The sequence below is a fragment of the Babylonia areolata genome, chromosome 12, assembly GCF_041734735.1.
Source record: "Babylonia areolata isolate BAREFJ2019XMU chromosome 12, ASM4173473v1, whole genome shotgun sequence".
Taxonomy (NCBI): Eukaryota; Metazoa; Mollusca; class Gastropoda; order Neogastropoda; family Buccinidae; genus Babylonia; species Babylonia areolata.
In genome coordinates this window covers 19,772,124-19,792,125 of record NC_134887.1, presented here as the reverse complement: position 1 = coordinate 19,792,125, position 20,002 = coordinate 19,772,124, and the positions used below count along the sequence as shown (strand labels likewise).

Here is a 20,002-nt window from a genome sequence, read left to right as displayed (position 1 = left end):
AAGCTGTGGCTGAAATACTTTGATAAAAGAAAAGTTTCCCAATATACAACAGCAGTTCTTCAATTTTCATGAAAAAAGAGAAAGAGAATGTGTGTTTCTCTTCGTAGATGAGGAAGAAAAGAAACAAAAAACATAAGGAGATTGTGGTGCAATCTTTAACCTCTGTGTACTGCTCAATAGGGGATGGACTAAGTAGTTAACTCAAAACCACTCCTGTCTTGCTCACAATCACAATAAAAACATGTCAATCAGCAGTTGAACAACAACACACTTACATAAACATAAGGTTTAAACAATAAAGACAGCATCATTTATACAATTAACTGATCATTGTTTTGTCTGTGTAGGGTCAAAGACACACACACACAGTCAACCATTACCATTTGAAGCGACACATACAACTTTCAGAGCACAACGAATGTGGTATGGACGTTTCAAGCATTTCAGTCATTAACAAAAATTGTGAATGTGCATGCAAACAGCTTGGTGTGAGGAGGAGGAATTGTGTTTCCCGTGACACACATACTGGTGACTGTAGCTTGGAACAAGGGAACAGCCATGTTATGTCCCAGCCACCCCTCCTCTTCCTCCCCCTCTCTGATTCACCAGCACAGAGCATGTGGCTGCTGTTTCGTACAGATCTATGACAGCACTTTTTTCTTTTGCTTTTTCCTTCTTTTTTTTTTTTTTTTTTTTTGATTAAAATAAAAACAAAACCAAAAACCCCAGTGATTTCATGCTGAAGGCAAAAATATTTCAAAGAATGCAAAATGGAAAATGCTAGACTTTGCGTCAGTGGTTTGGTTTAAAAATCAAACAACTGCTACACAATGTGTTAGTGGTTTGGTCTGAAAACTGTGGGCTACACTTTGCATAAGCAGTCTGCTACAGCTTTTGTTTTTCTTTCACGAACACATTAATTTTATCGTGAAAATGTAGTTTCTGCTTAAAAAAAAAGAGAGAGAAAGCACATATCTGGTACAGAAGAGACATTTTTCAATACACAAATATGGATGTAGATAATAATGACTGACTATTGATTAGCAAACGAAAATTACTATACAGAAACACACAATCTGAGACTGATAATGATGATAGAAAACAATGATACAAAAGTCCATTACATCAGCAATAACAAAAAACAATCCAAAGAGAGCAGCGTTTACAGACAGCTAAAAAAAAAAAAAAAAAAAAAATTAATAAAAAAGAAATAGAGGAATGTAGAAAGCAGACAAAAATAGTCAAGTCATGTACTTACATGTATATAATACACTGTACAAAATAAGAACAAAACACATGCTTTCTTACACCTCTATGGTGAAGTATAACCTCAAAGCAATACATTTCAAAACCATTTCAAGATACAGACTCAATACAGCTTCACACACTTTGCAGTGTCAGTCTGATGTGTCTCTTACAACTACGACTTTCGCAATACAAGTTTATTACCACAACAAAAAATCTAAGCGCTAAAAATGTGATATCACCAGTAAATGAGGTACGAAAAATAACATGCAAGCTGGCTGTGATCAGATGTTGACCAAATTGCCACCACTTAGTCTATCTTCTTTTCTTCTTTTTTTCTTTTCTTAGAAATACTAATTATGTTACTTTGCATTTGACATACATAAATACTTACTCAAACATACAATGACAGAGAAAGAGATGAAAGACATATCCAGAAGTAACTTACAAGAAAGAAATGAACAGTACCTAGTACCTAGTAATATACACTTCAGCTATCAGCCAAACAGAAAGCATGGCTGGGCAAAAATTCTGAAAAGACCAACAAAACCACCACCCCTTGTCCTGAGCTTGACAACACAGCAGTCATATTTACCTGTGGAAATTAAACTGTTAAAACTAAACCAAAATATTTTTTGTGTAATTAAAAAAGGAGAAAATATAGACACAGCTTTACTTACCTGGTTTAAAAAAAAAAAAAAAAAAAAAAAAAAAAATATGACCTTAATTTCTCTAACATCCATTTACCTAAATGTCATCAGGAGTTGACAAGTCAACAAAAACTGGGTTGAAACTTGTGATTATCAAACTTATTATGATTATCAATCAATCTGTCAGAAACGCCCTACTCTCTTCATTCTTTCATGAACCCTGGTATTCAAACCTTCAATTTAACCTAAAACTCAGCCAGCCAATTAACTGATCAGCCAATCAAATGAGCTAACCTACTAAACAACTGTTCAACAAATCTCCATATTCATACAACAGTTTAAATATCATCTGCAACTTACCTAAATAAACAGACTAAAAAGACACACTTTAAAAAAAAAAAAAGCACAAAAACCCATATATTGATTTAACTAAAAACTACAGGTTCTTTTGATATGATATACACCAGGCCATTAAATCAATAAATGATTTTGATTAAGAATTACACATGGGATATACTCTCACAGGAAAGAAAATTATGTCTTTATTCTGTTCCTCCTTCATAATGGTGATTTCTATGTCTTAGTTTTATTCCAGTTGTATTTTTAGTCACTAAACCGCAGCACTTGGTACATTTAATAAAGCCTGCACCAGTGGTAGTTTATAATCAAAGCATACCTAATTGTTTTCAAATCAAATGTTCAATCACATAATCATTATTTTAAACCAAGTGTTCTGTCACACAATCATTATTTAAAACCAAATCTTTAACCATGCAATCATCGAACAGCAGCACTTGGTAGATTTTGCAACCTCCCCGGCCTGCCGTAACTGATACAGAGGGTTTCCATTTTTGTACAGTTTAAAAACAAACACTTGATGAACCTTCAAAGAAACAGCTACACTCTGCAAAAGAACACCAATGCCAGTTCATGATCTGACTGCAAAAGAACACCAATGCCAGTTCATGATCTGACTGTTGACAGACAATACCGCTAGTCAGAAACTGATCGAAATTGATCCAAGCAGAAAAGATCCAAAAATAATTATGTCTTCCCCCATCCCTTAACCACTACTCCTTTATGTATTTTCAAATTTATAAACCTGACCCATCCATAATGAATGTGATCTAAAAAATAAATGAATCAAAGTAACACGTGTGTCCAAAACAAGAAACAAAGAAATATAACACCTGAATCAGTACAAGAAAAAAAAAAGAAAAAGTGAACAAACAACAATAAGAAAAAAAAAGGACCCTCCCACCCTCAAAAAAAAAAAAAAAAAAAAAAAAGTTTTTAAAACATTAGTTAAAAACAAAAACAACAAATCACCTTCATTGTCAACTCTGTTTCACGTGGTTCGGCGTGCCGCTACTGCTGCTCTTATCCAGGTGGTTGTTGTTCCCATTCACCGCAGCAGCCTTCTCTCCCCCTTTCCAGCTCCCACGCTGCCGCGCCGACGATGACCCACGTAGGTAGTCACTGCGCAGCAACCGCATGAACAGAATGGGGTTCATCACCACCATCACCAGCATGGCCAGGAAGAGGGACACGTAGTAGGTCAAGGTCACCGTGTGGTACCACTGGGTCATGGCCCAAGTAATGGCGGCCAGGGGGATGCCGCGGAAGACGACGAAGGTGGTGATGTTGAGGAAGATGGTGACGCGGTACAGGCGGCAGGTGTAGGGCGTGCCTAGCATCTGCAGCAGCTTGCGCTGGTGCAGGAAGAAGGAGTTGACCTCCACCAGCAGGGCGATGATGTTGAAGGCCAGCCAGTCGCAGTTCACCAGGTTGTAGTAGAACATCCCGCCCACCTGCAACGGGCCAGAAGAGACAGACACAGTAGTTATCATTTGCGGACATGAGTTCATTACAGACATGTCAAATAGTTCATTACAGACATGTCAAATAGTTCATTACAGACATGACAGATAGTTCATTAAAGACAAGAATTCACTGAGAGACATGAGAAAGAGTTCATTACAGACATAAGTTAATTACAGACATGGCAGAGACATGACAAAGAGTTCAGTGCAGACATGACAAGAGTTCATTACAGACATGCCAAAGAGACATGACAAAATTCATTACAGATATGACGAGAGATCATTACAGACATCATAAAGAGGCATGACTAAGAGATCATTACCGACATGAGAGTTCATTACAGACATGACAAGAGTTCATTGCAGACATGACAAGAGTTTGTAGCAGACATGACAAAAGTTTACTGCAGACATGAACAGAGCTCACTGAAGACAAGTGTCTGTCTGCAGACATGACAAGAGATGACACAAGAGGAAGGAATGTGGCAGAATGGTTTAAGACGCTTATCTGTCAGTAGTGTGTCTGTGAGGGTCTGGGTCTGATTCAGGTCTCAACCTTTCTCCCTAGTTTGACTGTTAAATGAAACTGGGTATTTAGATCTAGTAGTCATTTCAATGAGACGATGAACCAAGGTTCAGTGTGCAGCATACCCTTGACGCACTCGAAAATAACCCATGGCAACGTAAGTATCGTCCTCTCGCAAAATTATGCAGAATATTTCTGCTCTGACGGGTACACAAGTTATGCACTCTGATAGGTGCACAAACATATATACATGCACTCAGGGTCTGACAAAGCACGTCGGGTTATACTGCTGGTCAGGTATCAACCTAGCAGATGTAGTGTAACGTATATGGATTTGTCTGAACACAGTGACGCCTCTCTGAGAAACTAACTGCAGACATCACAACAGTCCACTACAGACATGACAAGGGTTCACTGCAGACACGACACACATTCATTGCAGAAATGACAAATTCATTTGCAGAATTGACAAGAGTTCACTGTACACATGACAACAGATCATAGCAGACATGTCTACCCCAGAATCTGACAGCCTCCAAAAATCCAATACAAACCGAAATGATCATTAACACCATGTAACATTTGTTCGCAATCAATTATAGAATAGCACATTTAAAAATATTCAGAGTGTGTGTGTGTGTGTGTGTGTGTGTGTGTGTGTGTGTGTGTTGCTGTTGTTGTTGTGTTGCTGACTTCTGCAAAGGAAAAACATCCTGTATGAGAATACACGCATGTATGCATGTATGCGTGCGCACATCACAGTATTCTGGATCAGAGAAAATAGCCCATAAACACTCAACAGTCACACACACACACACACATACGCACTCATACACACACACAGACACACACACACACACATGTACAGGCTAAAGCATGCAACCACTCCCAAATCCAGTCTTCTCACCTGCACATACAAAACAAAGGCACACCAATCACAGGATACAAAATTAACAGCCTGTTCTGAATTGGAAATAGTAATCAGATCAGTGCAAAACAATTGCACTGGTTTCAGACAAACGACTCCTGCACACGTTTTAAGGACAGCTGCACAAGTCCAGTTGATAACATTTTCTAACCCCTTAAAACCCTGTTCACACCACTCACATAAGCTGGATTTGTTAAACAAAACAAAAACAAGTACTGAAAGTAGTTGTCCATGGGTTCACAGCCTTAATACTGGTTACCTGAAAGTGGCGACCAAGTCAATGCTGGTTCTCTTTCAAACTTAAGATTTTTTTTACACTCAGATTCAGAAATAATGTATAGTACACTGTGGAACTGTTCATGGACCAGGCAGAAAAAGAGAAAGCTCAAGGCAAGGGTGGAACAACTTTGTCATGTTTGTGTTGTTGTCAGAAATGACTGTTCATTCTGGTGAGTTGTGTCAACAATATCAACTATTGTGTTCTGTTCAACATGTGCAGTTAGTTATCCATATGTGCAAGTGCATGAGCACTGGGTATCCATGCAGATGCTGTGCCTTCAGACAGATGTCAGGAAACAGATACTGTAATATATGGGAATAATATAAACTGTGAAACATAGACACACTGAAAAGGAACACAGTAACTATTTTCTTTTTCTTTTCTGAGTCTGAAACTGCAGAATGTTTGTGATTATTTTGCAGAAGATTTAGAGAAACCTGCAAAATGTCTATTGGCCTGACCAACTTACTGAGCAAATCTTAACTCAAGTGACCAACTGGCTATAACATTGTTTATGTTGGGTCATTTCATAAAAAAATATGTATGACCAATGACTGACTCCAAACCTAAACCCTGCACACACCAACCATCCACACAAAAACATACTTGTTCACATGCTCTCTCTCCCTCTCTCTCTCTCCACTCACACACACACATATATACACATGTATGCATGCAAGAAACTTATAAGCACACATAAATTTAAAAAGGTAAATAAAAAACACACAATCAAAACAAACAACATCATGCTGCAAAAATAACCAAAAATAATTAACACTGTAACTTCAAACAGCTGCTGAACTTGCCTGGTATGTCAAACATGCGTAATTTTCAGTCCCGGGAAACATCTGTCATGACCCAAATTATCCCAGCAGTCCGACTGTGTTTCATATTCACACACACACACACACACACACACACATATATATATATATATATATATATGCACATATGTTGACCTTGGAGATCAGAAAAATCTCCACCCTTTACCCACAAGGCGCCGTTACCGAGATTCGAACCCAGGACCCTCAGACTGAAGGTCCAATGTTTTAACCAAATAGCTATTGCACCCATCTAAATAAACAAATAAAAACTAAGGTACTTCAGTACTGGCAAGTAAGGACTATGAAATCAATTCTGTTTTACATTTCTAACATTTTGTTGAAACCGGTTTTATGATGCAAACACACAGCTGCAAATATCTCATTCCCCGAACCAAGTCAGGATAAAAAATAAAAGCAGTATCCAACACTGCTAAAAAAAAAAAAAAAAAAACCCTGAAAAACTGATCCCCCACCCCAACCCCCCCTACCCCACCTCCTGAGCCCCCCCCCCCCCCACCCCCCAGCCCCCCCAACCTCCCACCCTCCTCCCCACCCCCTTCCCCACCCCAAGGAGATTTGAACACCGAATCTGTTGACCAAGGAGATGGAAAGATCTCCACCGACAACCCACATTGCACCCTGACCAGGACTCGAACCATGAACCCTGAGAATCCGACTGAAAGTTGAATAGAGTAACCACTCGGCGACTGCAACTGTCAGAGACACCCACACTTTGGGGCCACAGGCTGTCGGCAACATTTTCAGCCTTGTCAACGTCTGCAGGCATTTTCCCCACAATGCTATAAAGGTGACCTAACACTGACAGTTCCCTGAGGACTGCTGGCTTCACAGCTGCAGCAGATGATCCTGGGTGTGGCTGTGTGTATGTTGTGTGTGTGTGTGCATGGGGAACTCTGGGGATGAGTGGCATGGTTCATATGCCACTGAAATGGCATGGTAGGTGGGGCTGCAAAGTAACCACCAAAAAAAACACAAAAAAACCAAAAACAAATTAATAAGTAATAGAATGACATCCATGCGAATCAGTTTGAACCAGTCAATGCAGAGCATACAGAAAATGTCAAACCTCACCCACAGAACTGTATGTACTGGTTTCCGTAGTCATTGTTGACAATATGCATGGCTGTAAGTGAAATGCTTTGACAGCAATTGATGGCTCTACAAACATACATATCAAGATATATGTTTATATTCAATTTCAAAGGTTAAAGATCCCATAGCCTTTTGCAGCCATTTGGGAAGTGAATTATTATCCACTGCGTCCAGGGCTCAACATAGGAAAACAGGGCCCAATCCTCTCCTTCCACCATTTTAACCTTCGTCAACCAAAGTCAGGTACCCAGTCACACCTGGGTGGAGTGAGGAAAAATGGAGTAAAGTGCCTTTCCAAAGGACAGAACGCCATGCCGAAACAGGGCCTCGAACACTGATCTCTGGTGAACACTGGATCAGAAGTCCAGTGCCTAACCAACTCTGTACTGGCACCTCCAAATATATGCATTTACATAAAAGTAAAGAAACAAACCAGAAATAATCAAGTAATCTAAAAAAGAAGAAAAAGAAAGGTCAGTGTTGAAGGTATCCAAACAACTTTGTTTTTCTGTCCATTGCATCGCGGGTTATTTTTCTCATACTGAAACCTAAACAAGGAAAACTTACCGCCACATGATGAAGCTGCACTTCCCACATGGCGAACATCATGCCATTGAAAATAATGTCCAGGAAGTCATACAGGAAGTAGCCTGCACAAAAGCATTCAGTTCCATTAATCTAAAGAAGCAAATCAACTGAAATTCACATTATTTACCAGTGATGAAGAAAGTAAAATACACACAAAATGGCTCAGTGCCAACAGTAAACTAAATATATCATTCTGACAAACACATGAAGAAAACAGCTGTAAGTTAGCTGGTAATCAGACAGACTTGAATTACAAAACAGATTTCTGACAAAAATTAAACAAGACAAACAAAAAACATAAATAAATTAGCAATAAGTGTATACTAAAAAGGTGGAATACAGAGGAGTCAAAAGAGGAGATGATGTAAATCATTATTCTTTTTGGATATATTTTCCTTGGTTAAGTACCAATAATGAATTTGATGGTTATTCCTTTGCCAAGAATCTTTTTTTTTCCTAAGAAAAAAGAAGAAGAAGAAGAAGAAAAAAAGAAAAAAAGTCCCGTATCATCATTGTGAACAGACATTACCTCACACACACAAACACACACATGTATATAAAAATACATGCTGGCATGCATGTGTGCACGCGCGCGCACACACACACACACACCTTCATACATTCTATTTCCAAAGTTTTATCCTTTTTTTTTCATCAAACCACTCAAGATTAAAAACTTAGTCCTAATGAAGTTATTCAAATTTATCCAAAAAACACGCACAAAGTTCTAGATGCAAGACACACTGAAAATACACAAATCTCTATGGAAAGAGAACAGGCAGATAGATCAGGAGATGTTGAACCTGTTGAGAAGGTGAGCAGAAAGAGGATCAAATTGGACTTGTAATGCCGTAGGTCCCATAGCAATTCCGTCTGCAGGACTAGACTGCAACAAACACCACAATAGTACTCTTTACTCACTTTGTAAAAATATATTCATTCATTCATTCATATATAAAATGCTGGAAGTAAAGACAGACAATAAATAAATCTTATCGGTGACTTACCTGAGTGGTACCAAAACACACACCCATGAAATTATTCCTACACTCATTAATATGAATACGCTGGAACTGGAAGTAAAATGAGAATGGCAATAAATTCTAAACAGTGCCTTCCTAGAGTGGTATCAAAATAAACACACACATGAAATGATTCCTACATTAATTAATATATATATATATATATATATATATATATATATATATAACATGCTGGAAGTAAAACCACAAACCGTGAGAAAGACATTAAATCTCAAACCTAAAATGGTACCAAACCAGTGGTACCAAAACAAACACAACACAATGAAGGAACAAGAGGCAAAGCCTTCAAGGCTCACTTGTGCTTCACACTTTATCCATTAACGGAATCATGAGGAAAAAAAAAGAGATTTAAAAAATCATTGAAAAGTGTTCTGTATTAAATATGATATATATATATATATACATATTATAATAAGCTAAGCTTGGGAGAAAAAAAAAATTAAAGAATAGAAAAAACACTCACTTTCAGTTCTGATGTAAGCAGACTAATCCCCATGGCTGCAGCACATCTGATGTCAAATGACTAAATTTAAAACTTAAAGCCATGTTGATGTTTTCTTCTTTGTGCGATAAATAGATGTGTTTGTAGTGGATGTAATAATGCTGTTTAAACCATGTTTTTTGTGTGTTTTATAATATCTCGATTATTCTTTTATTTCGGCAGTAAAGGAGACCTTGCCATCTCCTTCAAGCACATCACAACACAAGTTAGATCTCTAGATCTGCACAAACCAGTCTACAACGGGCTGAAAGAAACGATCAATTCAATTTTTCTTTTGATTGACTGATAAGGGTACTTATATAGCGCCTATCCTCAGTTGGAGACTAAGCTCTAAGCATTTTACAAACACTACAAACACAGGGTTATTTACTCAACAGGCTGCCTTCTTGAGTAGAGCCAACTGATGGCTGCCACTGAGCGCTCATCATTCGTTTGCTGGGTCATTCAATCAGATTTCAGGCACGCACACATACACACTAAGACAAACATGTAATATTGAACATTTTACGTGTATAACCGTTTTGTTTATTTACCCGCCATGTAGGCGTAGGTTTTCAGGGGTGTGCATGCTGGTTATGTTCTTGTTTCCATAACCCACCAAACGCTGACATGGATTACTGGATCTTTAACGTGCGTATTTGATATTCTGCGTGTGTATACACATGAAGGGGGTTCAGGCACTGGCAGGTCTGCACATATGTTGACCTGGGAGATCGGAAAAATCTCCATCCTTTACCCACCAGGTGCCACCGAGATTTGAACCTGGGACCCTCAGATTGAAAGTCCAACACTTTAACCATTTGGCTATTGCACCCGTCTTTTATGTTCATTCCAGTTAATTCAGTGTCCACTTTCGAATATTTACATGCAGTAAACACGTCGATGGTGTATTTAGTATCACTGTAAGTGTTCTGTTCAGAATTTGTGTTTCTTTCCTTTTAATTATGAACAAGAAACACAAGGTCATATCATCTTCAAAAACAACCAACCTTCTACACACACACAAACAGACAACCGAACGCTTGGTTAAAACATAGACTCACTTTGTTTACACATGCACAAGTTAGTCAAAAAAGAAGAATGAAGAAATGTAGGTTGGGCATGAGACTTGAGAGAACTATTCAAGCATCACTGTCAGAAATGAATATTCCAAATTTATACAAATTACAGCACAACATATTTTCATAATTTTGTCTCGGATCACTGTTTCTACAAAACTTAATTTGAAACCTGAAAACTTTGACAGAGAGAGAGAAGAGAGACAGACAGACACAGAGAGACAGAGAGAGAGAGTGAGTCTGGCTCTGGCTAAATGAAATGATTCTAGTCATTCAGATGGGGCTAAACAGCAGGTGGCAGCCAAATTGACTCAGAAAAGGCATCGCAGACCACCACCAAAAGTGGTTCAACAGCAGCGCAGGATCTCCTCTGGGTTGTGGCCTCATGGCAACCTAACACCAACAGCTTCCAATGGACTACAGGAGCTGGGACTTAAACATAACCAGACACACTTAGCTATGTATGGGATATCTGTGACAAGTAATGTTGGAATGTCCTGAAATGGTCGGTTTGCAGTCAGCTGAGCTATTAACAATATAAAACATAATGTCATAAGTAATGTCATGATTGATTGAAACAGCATGCAAAAAGGGGCAACACAGATTTTTTCGAATACTTTTTCAATGGGTTTATACAGCAGCTGACATGTATACCTACCAACCTATTATCTTTCACCCCTGCCAATCTAAAGAACTCTCTGACTTTGTCAGCATGTTTCAAGCAACAGCTGTTGCATCAACATAGTATAAGATTACTGTCAATACTCTTATACTGATATGGAAAAAAAAACAAAAAAAAACAAAACAATAACAATAAAAAAAATTTTTTAAAACCCACAAAAATAGTTTGCAATTAATTTTTTTCATTACACAATTTATCATATATATAAACTATATAAATCATTCCAAAAATCAATACAAATCGAACAATGCCTGTATTTAGAATATATATGAGATACAGAAACTTACATCTAAAACAGGCCACTATTTACAGTGAAAAAAAAATCCTATAGGATAGACAGATCTATAGGACAATGTTCTCATGACTCAGCTCCACAACCCCATATACTGCTGATAAAGCACAATATATATCATACACAGTCACAAACACTCTCTAAGTCTCTCTATCACTCCATTTTTTCTTCTTCTTTTTTTTAATGCATTTTTTCTTCTTTTTATGCTGAGGCTGGGTGGAAACAAAGCATTGATGGTAATTAAGCTTATGAATTAACTGAATATCCTGGTATTTGTGTAAATGAAATTTTGTTCTGTTTACCTGTTCACAATTTAGAAAACAACTTGTTTAAAAAAAATAAGTAAGTTTACACACTGGTCATGAATGAATCATGAATGGTCATATATATATATATATATATATATATATATATATATATATATATATATATATATATATATATATATATATATATATATATATAATATACCAAGTTCTAAACTTGGTAAAGACCATGTCACATCTGGTCACATTTTGCACTGTATGTGATCATCAGTGGAATCCAAAGGAATGAGTCAAGCAGGTCAAGATCTGCAGGATACTCAATAGCTATAGATAGTTATGTAGATAGACAGACAGATCTATATCTACAGATATGGATATATATAATAATAATATATAGATGTGTGTGTGTGTGTGTGTGTGTGTGTGTGTGTGTGTGTGTAGTGTGATAGCAGATTCAACTGTCTATGGCTGGCAGATAAAAGAAACAGTACAAAAAAAACAAAAGAGGACCTCACAAGGGAAGTTTCAAGTTCTACTATAGTAGACTTTAAGAACTGTAAAAAAAACAACAACAAAAAACAAACAAACAGAAAACAGAGAAAGAAAAAAAGATAGACTACAAATATCAATAATCATTAAAAATCTTATAATGTTAAATGAACGTTCACTTTTGTTTTTTGTGGGGGGGGGTTGCAGACAGAGTTTAAAATTTGTAAGAAAAAATGAAAAAGACAAAAGAAAGCACAAAGAAATTAATATTAACAACAATCATTTAAAATCTTATGTTGAATAAACTTTCACTTCTGTGGTTTTTGTGGCAGACATGACTGAGATTGTGGCCTGGATTGAGAAGTCAAATGGCTCAGGTTTTTCAAATTTTCGTAATGAAGATTTAAATTGAAACTTTAAGTTTAAAGGATGAACATTTGTTTGTTTTTTGTTTTGTTTTTGTTTCTTTCTTTGTTTTTGCAATGAGTGCTATATGATCCTTGATTAGAATATACAATAATTTTTATCAATATATATATATATATATATATATATATATATATATATATACACACACACACATATATTACAATTAAACCATTTCAAACTATCATTTTTTGTCCTGAGAGTCTGTCATCTGTTCAAGGTTTGAGAGATCTACGTATTTAGCTTGTGTGAGAGGGGAAACCACTGAAGAAAAGCCCTTAAGCATAATTTCCTGACCTGCCTGATGTCAGCAAGCACTTACAGTGATACTGTAGAGACAGTGATCATAAGGGTCAAACAACTGTCAAGTCAAAGCTGTCATATCAAAACAATAAAAGCTTCACCACACCCCACTTCATTCAATTTAGCCAACTAATAACAGTTAACGCCCAAATCAACTGATATTAACTAATTGAGTGATCTGAAGTTGTTTCAGTATACCCACTATAGAATAAATCATTGAATGCATGTTTCACTTATCAACTAATAAACTGATCTAACATCTCACAACACAGACAGAAAACTAAGACAAATATTCATCAAACTCTATGTTTTGTGCACAAATCGGTCAAATTCAAACACACACACACATATCATACACACACACACACACACACGCACACACACACACACACATGATGCGCACACACACACAAATACACAATCTATAGACCATACACATGTGACAGACTGGCATGGAAACACCCACATTGTAAATTCACAAATGATACACAGTGTGATGCACAGTACACACATGCACATGCACATGTACACACACACACACACACACACACAATGCACACATACACAAATACACATGATTCATACACATGTGATAGGCTGGCACGGACACACCCACATTGCATTCACACATGATACATGGTATGATGCACAGTAACACACACACACACACACACACGCACACATGTATTAATTGCTATTTAATAACTTATGCTCATATTGTTGTTGTTGTTGGTTGTTGTTGTTTTTTGTTTGTTTTTTGTTGTTGTTGTTGTTTTGATAGAATTTCTTGTGTGTTCCTTGTAATTGTTTATTTCTATAATACTGTATTTTGTCTATTTCTATATTATCCTTTCCTGGCCCCCACTTCCCCCATTTGTTCCTTTTTTATTTTTTGTATTTTCTTCTCTTTTTTTTTCTTCTGAGGGCAGGATGTAAAAAAACTGTATAAGCTTATTCTTTTACTCTCAGTAAAGATCATTTTGACTTCAAACACACACACACACACACATCATACAGTTGAATACAAACACAGACACAGGGTGACTGACACAGAGACACAGCTCACACACACACACACACACACACACACACACACACACAGTCAACTTAATAAACAAAACAAAGTTTGAGTCATGCTCATAGTTCATTGAAGGGATTAGATCAAAAAATGGTAAAGGTCCCACAGCCTTTTCATCAGGGCAGTGAATTCATACTGTGTCAAGGGCTTGGCACAGGAAGGCGGGGCCCAATCTTCTCTTTCCACTGTTTAACCTTCCCAAACTTAAGTCAGGTAACATTCACACCTGGGTGGAGTGAGGAAAATCTGAGTAAAGAGTGTTCCACATTATTACCATGCCAAAACAGGCCCTCGAACCAGGATCTGTGGTGACCATTGAATTAGAAGAACTTTTCAAAGTCCAACACCTAAGGCTGACTGATTCTGCCAAACTCCAAGTGAGTGTGGAAAGTGCAATTTCAGCAATCTGCTCACCTCCATGTCCATCCTTTTAGTTTTAGATTTAAGTTTTATTGACCAGTGTCGCCACAACTGAGATTGAACAGTTACAACACAATTTCTTAAATTTAGATTTCAGTGCAGAATATTATTATTAATCATTCAACACAACATACACACATTATACTTTATAGTGATCATACCATAACCATGTATTCATGATGTATTCACTAAGTTATGATTTCATGAGTACCGTAAAAATGTTGTAATATCATATATATATATAATATATATACATATACAGTGTGTGTGTGTGTGTGTGTGTGTGTGTGTGTGTGTGTGTGTGTGTGTGTGTGTGTGTGTGTAGGAAAACATGTAAATATGTTACATACTTAAAAAATCATTAATGCATGTTAACAGAATGTTATTAATTTCTAATCTACTGCATTGATGATTTTTTTAAACTGAGTCACAAATAAACATTTTTAGTATATTTTACTGGAATAGAACAAGCAGTGTTGAGCTCTGCTTATGACTTGGGATTCTGACTGTGCAAAGCTAGGAGGTAATGGCAAAGCTAGGAGGCAATGCTGTTGAAATTGTGCAGACAAATTAAAAAAAAAAAAAGTATTCATTTTATTTCTTGATCAGTTGATGTTGATTGTTTTAAAACAAATCACTTTGTGCTCATGGAATAACATTTGTGCTTAAATTCTTTCTAAGTACTGTACAACATATCATATAATCATATAATAATGTATGCCTGTTGTCAAGACAAACGTAATAATAAGCAATCCCACACCAGGCAAATAATGCTTGTCACTGCTGTCATTGTCATGCTCTGATGCACATGTTCACTTAAATTCTCCTTACCCCCTCCCTGTTTCATTTGTAAAGTTTTCTAAATAGTATTAATAACTCATTCTCTTCATCAAGTTCAAGGCAGCTTTTTTTCTCTTTTTTTTCTTCTCCAATATTTTATCTTTAAAATTTTTTTTTAAAAGAATGAAAAGGAAAGGAAGGAAATATGACAGGACCTGGTGAACTGAACTGAAAGGAAGAGAGGGAGTGAAGGGCAGCAAACAAGAGAATCAAGGGTGAAAGAAAGAGACTAAACCAAAAGAGATTCAGGCCTCAATAGTCAGGCCACACGTCCACACAACGGAGTGATGAAATAAACGAAATTACCCACAATTCTGCTATTATGTCAAATATGAAATCACATTGACACAGTCTGCCTTATTTTTCAAGCTTTGCACAAAAAGGGATAGTTTAACTACAATTCTTTTGTTCTCACTGGCTAAAAACAATGCAGATTTAAACATAAATGGCTGTCTATAACACTTCTGGGATGAGCTGTTTCCAAATTGATTCCTGTGTGTGTCAAGTCAATAAAAAGTTCAATTCTGTCTTTTGGACATATGATACAAAAGGGCAGTTCACACAGTCTCAGTTTAGACCAGGTTTGTACTGTATAAAATGACAATGCAGTGGAGGTCTACATTCCAATCATAAATCTAGAAGAAGAAAAAATTCACATACTTTGCTGTTTCTAATTTGAAATTTGTGAAAGAGAATGCTTAAAACAATAGATTACAGACTAATATTAATAGAGAGAAAGAGACAGACAGGCAGAGACACAGAAAGAGACAGAGAGAAAGGAGAAAGATTGATTATATCAAAGCTGAGGGTAAAAACTGCTTTGATATTTTTTTGTTTTTGTTTTGTTTTGTTGGGTTTTTTTTAACCCATCCCCACATCACCCAAAATAACAAAACAAACACACACACACACACACACACACACACACACACACACACAACAACAACAACAAAAACACAAGCAAACAGAAAATCCACAATTTGTTCAACACAATTTACATTCTATCCTACTTAACTAAGTATCAGTTTACCAAATCAAACCTGAAAAACACACTATATGTCAAAATTTGGTTACTTTTTTTTTGTTTAGTCAACTTTTCTCTCTTTTATCTTTATAGTCAACTTAATGTACAAACATTTTGTACACCTTTGCAGCTGTTGCAAATTACAGATCACTGGGTTGTTCTGAAATCTCAGCCAAATAAAAATACCAAATTTTCAAATAATATCTGGTTTTGTTTTGTTTCATACCTGTGAAAATGTACTGTTTAATGTTTTAAATGATGGCCACATCAACTTTCTAAAGGAAGTCACAAAGAGAGAATATGACAAATAACATTATAACTGGTCAATGGTAATAATGTTCTGATAATTCAAAATTTTTTTTAATATACTATAGTCCCTGTGGCACAAATTTATAACCTGATCTTTCAAAATCAGCAATAACTTGCCTAAACTTCTATGGCATCAGTAAGATCAGCAGTGAGGTTTGGGCCCCACCTTCTTATGCCGAGAACTAGACACAGTGAATTAATGAATATGATTATAAATCTAATACCATTGTGGTCATAAAAGGTTACGGGGCCTTTAACCTTAGGATCATTAAGCTTTCACGATGATTTTAATCTAGTACATGTCATGACTAGCACTTGACAAGTTATTACCAAGATCTTTTTTTGCTTCTTCTTTTTTTTTTTTTTTGCTGCCCCATCGTCTGCACTGTTTCAATGGCATTACTTCTACACCGTTCATTTTCTGAGTCTCCCATATACAGCCATACCTAGACCTATTCATCCGCTGTAGTCCCAGAATTGGCAGTTTACAGGCAAAGTAAGACCACCAATATTCCATACACCAGAGGAGACCCTGCACTTTTGCTGAGTCACTTCAGTTCAGTCGTGTACAATAGTGCCCGACTCTGATTTTATACACGCATGTATTGTAATTGTATACATGTACTCAGGACACCATCTACTATGCTCCCTACTGTAGTACTGATGATAATAATGGCATAGTCATGGAGCCAGATTGATTAAGCATTACACCCCCTCCCGAGTGGAGACCACCAACACATCACTCCCACAACAACCCCCATGAATCTGCCGACACATAAGAAATTAACAGGATTCACCCCAAGCATGGAAGTGGAGGGGAATTAAAACTGAGGTCATCATGAGAGCAGGGCAGGAAAGACCACAGAATATGGGACATTTTTCTAATACTAATGATGGAGGAGGAGGAGGATGACACTGCTGCTATGGAGGTCCATTTTAGGTTTGGGACCATCACTATGTGACAAGACTGTACACTGCTTCCAGTAAATTATACTCCAGCGTTTACCAGGTCCAAGAGATCCAGACACATGCAAAGCTAGTCAGGAAATTTAAGCAACACTCCCAAAAACGCTGTTAAGTGGATGATACTCTACTCTGTGGTCCCAGTCTTTCCATTTAAGCCCACAGCACAGTTTACTCTGGGTAGGATTAGGAGCTAGCTGTGGGCTGAAAACACCCACCTCCACTGGGAATTGAACCCGCATCCTCCCAGCCGTCAGTCTGCAGCAGTAACCACTTCACTATGACAGTTGGTCCAAGATAACAGTTAATAGTATACTATAACAGTTGCAGATTTTGAATAGGTTTATCTATCTATAGATCTATGTGAATAATTTCAAATTCATGGAAGCTGAGTTGCAGCAAAGTATGCTTGTCAGGTAGTTTGTTTTATGTATACAGTATATACCTAAAATATCTTGGATTGATTGAAGAATGAACAGGTCTGATTTATTTAGGACTGACACATTAACTACACACACACACACACACACACACAGAGAGAGAGAGAGAGAGAGAGAGAGAGAGAGAGAGTCTAAAGAAGCAGAGAGAGACAGAGAAGCTAAGGCAGAGCAAGAAAAAGAGACAGGGGAAAGACAGACAAGACAGACTCTGGGAGACTGAGACTGAGACTGAGAGAGAGAGAGAGAGAAAAGAGTTCTGAGCTAGTGAGTTGGATTCAGTGGCCTGTTCAACCAAAGCCAACAAATGTGTGTGTGTGTGTGTGTGTGTGTGTGTGTGTGTGTGTCAGTGTGTGTCTGTGTGCGCACATAGTTGTAAGCATGTGTGTTTGTGGAGGGTGGGAGTGTGTGGGAGGGTGGGGTGGGGGTCGTATGAGAATGTTTGTATGAGTGTGTGTGTTTGTGTGTGTGTGTGTATGTGTGTGTGTGTGTGTGTTATGTGTGTATGGGTATGTGCCACCCATGTCATGAAAGAGCTCTAGCTCTTTATGTTGGCTGTCAGTCAGCCTGATGATCTAAGGCTTCGCTCCTTAGCCAGCAGTATGTCAGATGCATACATGACTGGCACTATGTCAGTATGTGGGCATTGCATGATTCAGTCACAGTTTTCTCACACCCACATTCAATGGGAAAGTGCATCAACATTGTCATTAGTCTCAAATAACATACTTTGCCAAATATCTTTCATTACTTGGCATGGAATCTAAAATATGGGCGTGGTTCTGACTATGTTGAGTCTGATCCCAATGTGGTCTGCTGAACTTTAGACTTTTTTAGTGTTTACTATGAAGATTTTGTCACCACCATCTGAGCGGCCAGATAAAACTGAGTCTCGATATAAATAGTCAACAGTTTCGTTTAAAAGACGTGTTTGCTCAATCAGAAAGCCAAATGCCGGCAGTTCGCTGATGAACTGTGCAAACAGCTATAAATAGTGTGATATTTGCAATGTGTAACGCGAAAACTTGAAACAGCTGAAGTTCAATGAAAATCAGGTCAGGCAATGAACCCACGCATACATGTAATGGAAAGAGATGAATGAAATCAACGTGAACAAACGTGTTTTTAATCTAATAAAAAGAAAACACGAAGAAATAAAACATACCTTGCCATACTCAAACTCACACTGAAGAGAGCGTGCAGCCAGGAAATCGTAAGATTTCGCCACTTCCATTCATCAGCACGCAGTGATTTTGGAGGTCCCACCAGTTTGATGATCAAGTTCACAGTCTGGAAGAGAACGACGATGGCAAACACGCCGTAAATGCCGTACGAACAATCGAAATTATCAGGTCCTCTGACACTGTCGTCTTTGTGGATCATTTTTGAAGAAAGTGTCTCGTTCACAACTTCCATTGTTAAAAGTTGGGCTCTTCCTCACTGTCGAGCCGGCAGACGAACTGGGTGGTCACGTGGTTCAGTCGCTTCCTGCATTGAAAACAGAGTTGCCTAGCACACGAAGAAAACAATATCGTTCGATTTTCTTGTGGCCCCTTTGACAGATATGACTTCTCTTTGATCGAGATCTCTCTCGTTTTCTCTCTCCGTATTACTCTCTGATTCCATTCAGACATACGTAGATTAAAACGCACATGGTTCGTGCGTGCGCGAACATGCGGACAAAAACGCCGGGATTATTGTGACAGGGGTAGTGGGTGCCCGTGTAGTGCACACAATCTCCAATTTATTCAACTAAAATAAGTTTTTTACTTCAGCCTGTTCATCATATTTGCAAACGGTTTTATGGGGCGGGTATGTTTTCATATGATCTTACATATTGTTTCATAAAAGTAGGTTAAATAAACGAATGAAAAAAAAACAAAAACAAAAAAA

General features: G+C 37.5%; 1 protein-coding gene across 1 annotated transcript; it reads right to left on the bottom strand.

Moving 5' to 3' along the window:
• Positions 1–2,296: 2,296 nt before the first annotated feature.
• Positions 2,297–19,528, bottom strand: LOC143288430 (TLC domain-containing protein 2-like). The gene is made up of 4 exons (XM_076596907.1): positions 19,275–19,528; positions 8,781–8,863; positions 7,957–8,039; positions 2,297–3,706 (listed from the first exon to the last, which is right to left on the bottom strand). The coding sequence occupies exons 1-4, from the start codon at positions 19,523–19,525 to the stop codon at positions 3,233–3,235; spliced, it is 891 nt and encodes a 296-aa protein (XP_076453022.1). The 5' UTR covers positions 19,526–19,528; the 3' UTR covers positions 2,297–3,232.
• Between the last annotated feature and the right edge of the window lie 474 nt (positions 19,529–20,002).

Excerpts from the sequence above, each read along its gene's own strand:
- LOC143288430 (XM_076596907.1), bottom strand. The coding sequence starts at position 19,525 with ATGGAAGTTGTGAACGAGACACTTTCTTCAAAAATGATCCACAAAGAC. Across the intron at positions 8,864-19,274 it reads GTGAGTTTGAGTATGGCAAG|TCTAGTCCTGCAGACGGAAT; the intron begins GTATGTTTTATT and ends TGTTTGTTGCAG. Across the intron at positions 8,040-8,780 it reads TCTGCTCACCTTCTCAACAG|GCTACTTCCTGTATGACTTC; the intron begins GTTCAACATCTC and ends GCTTTTGTGCAG.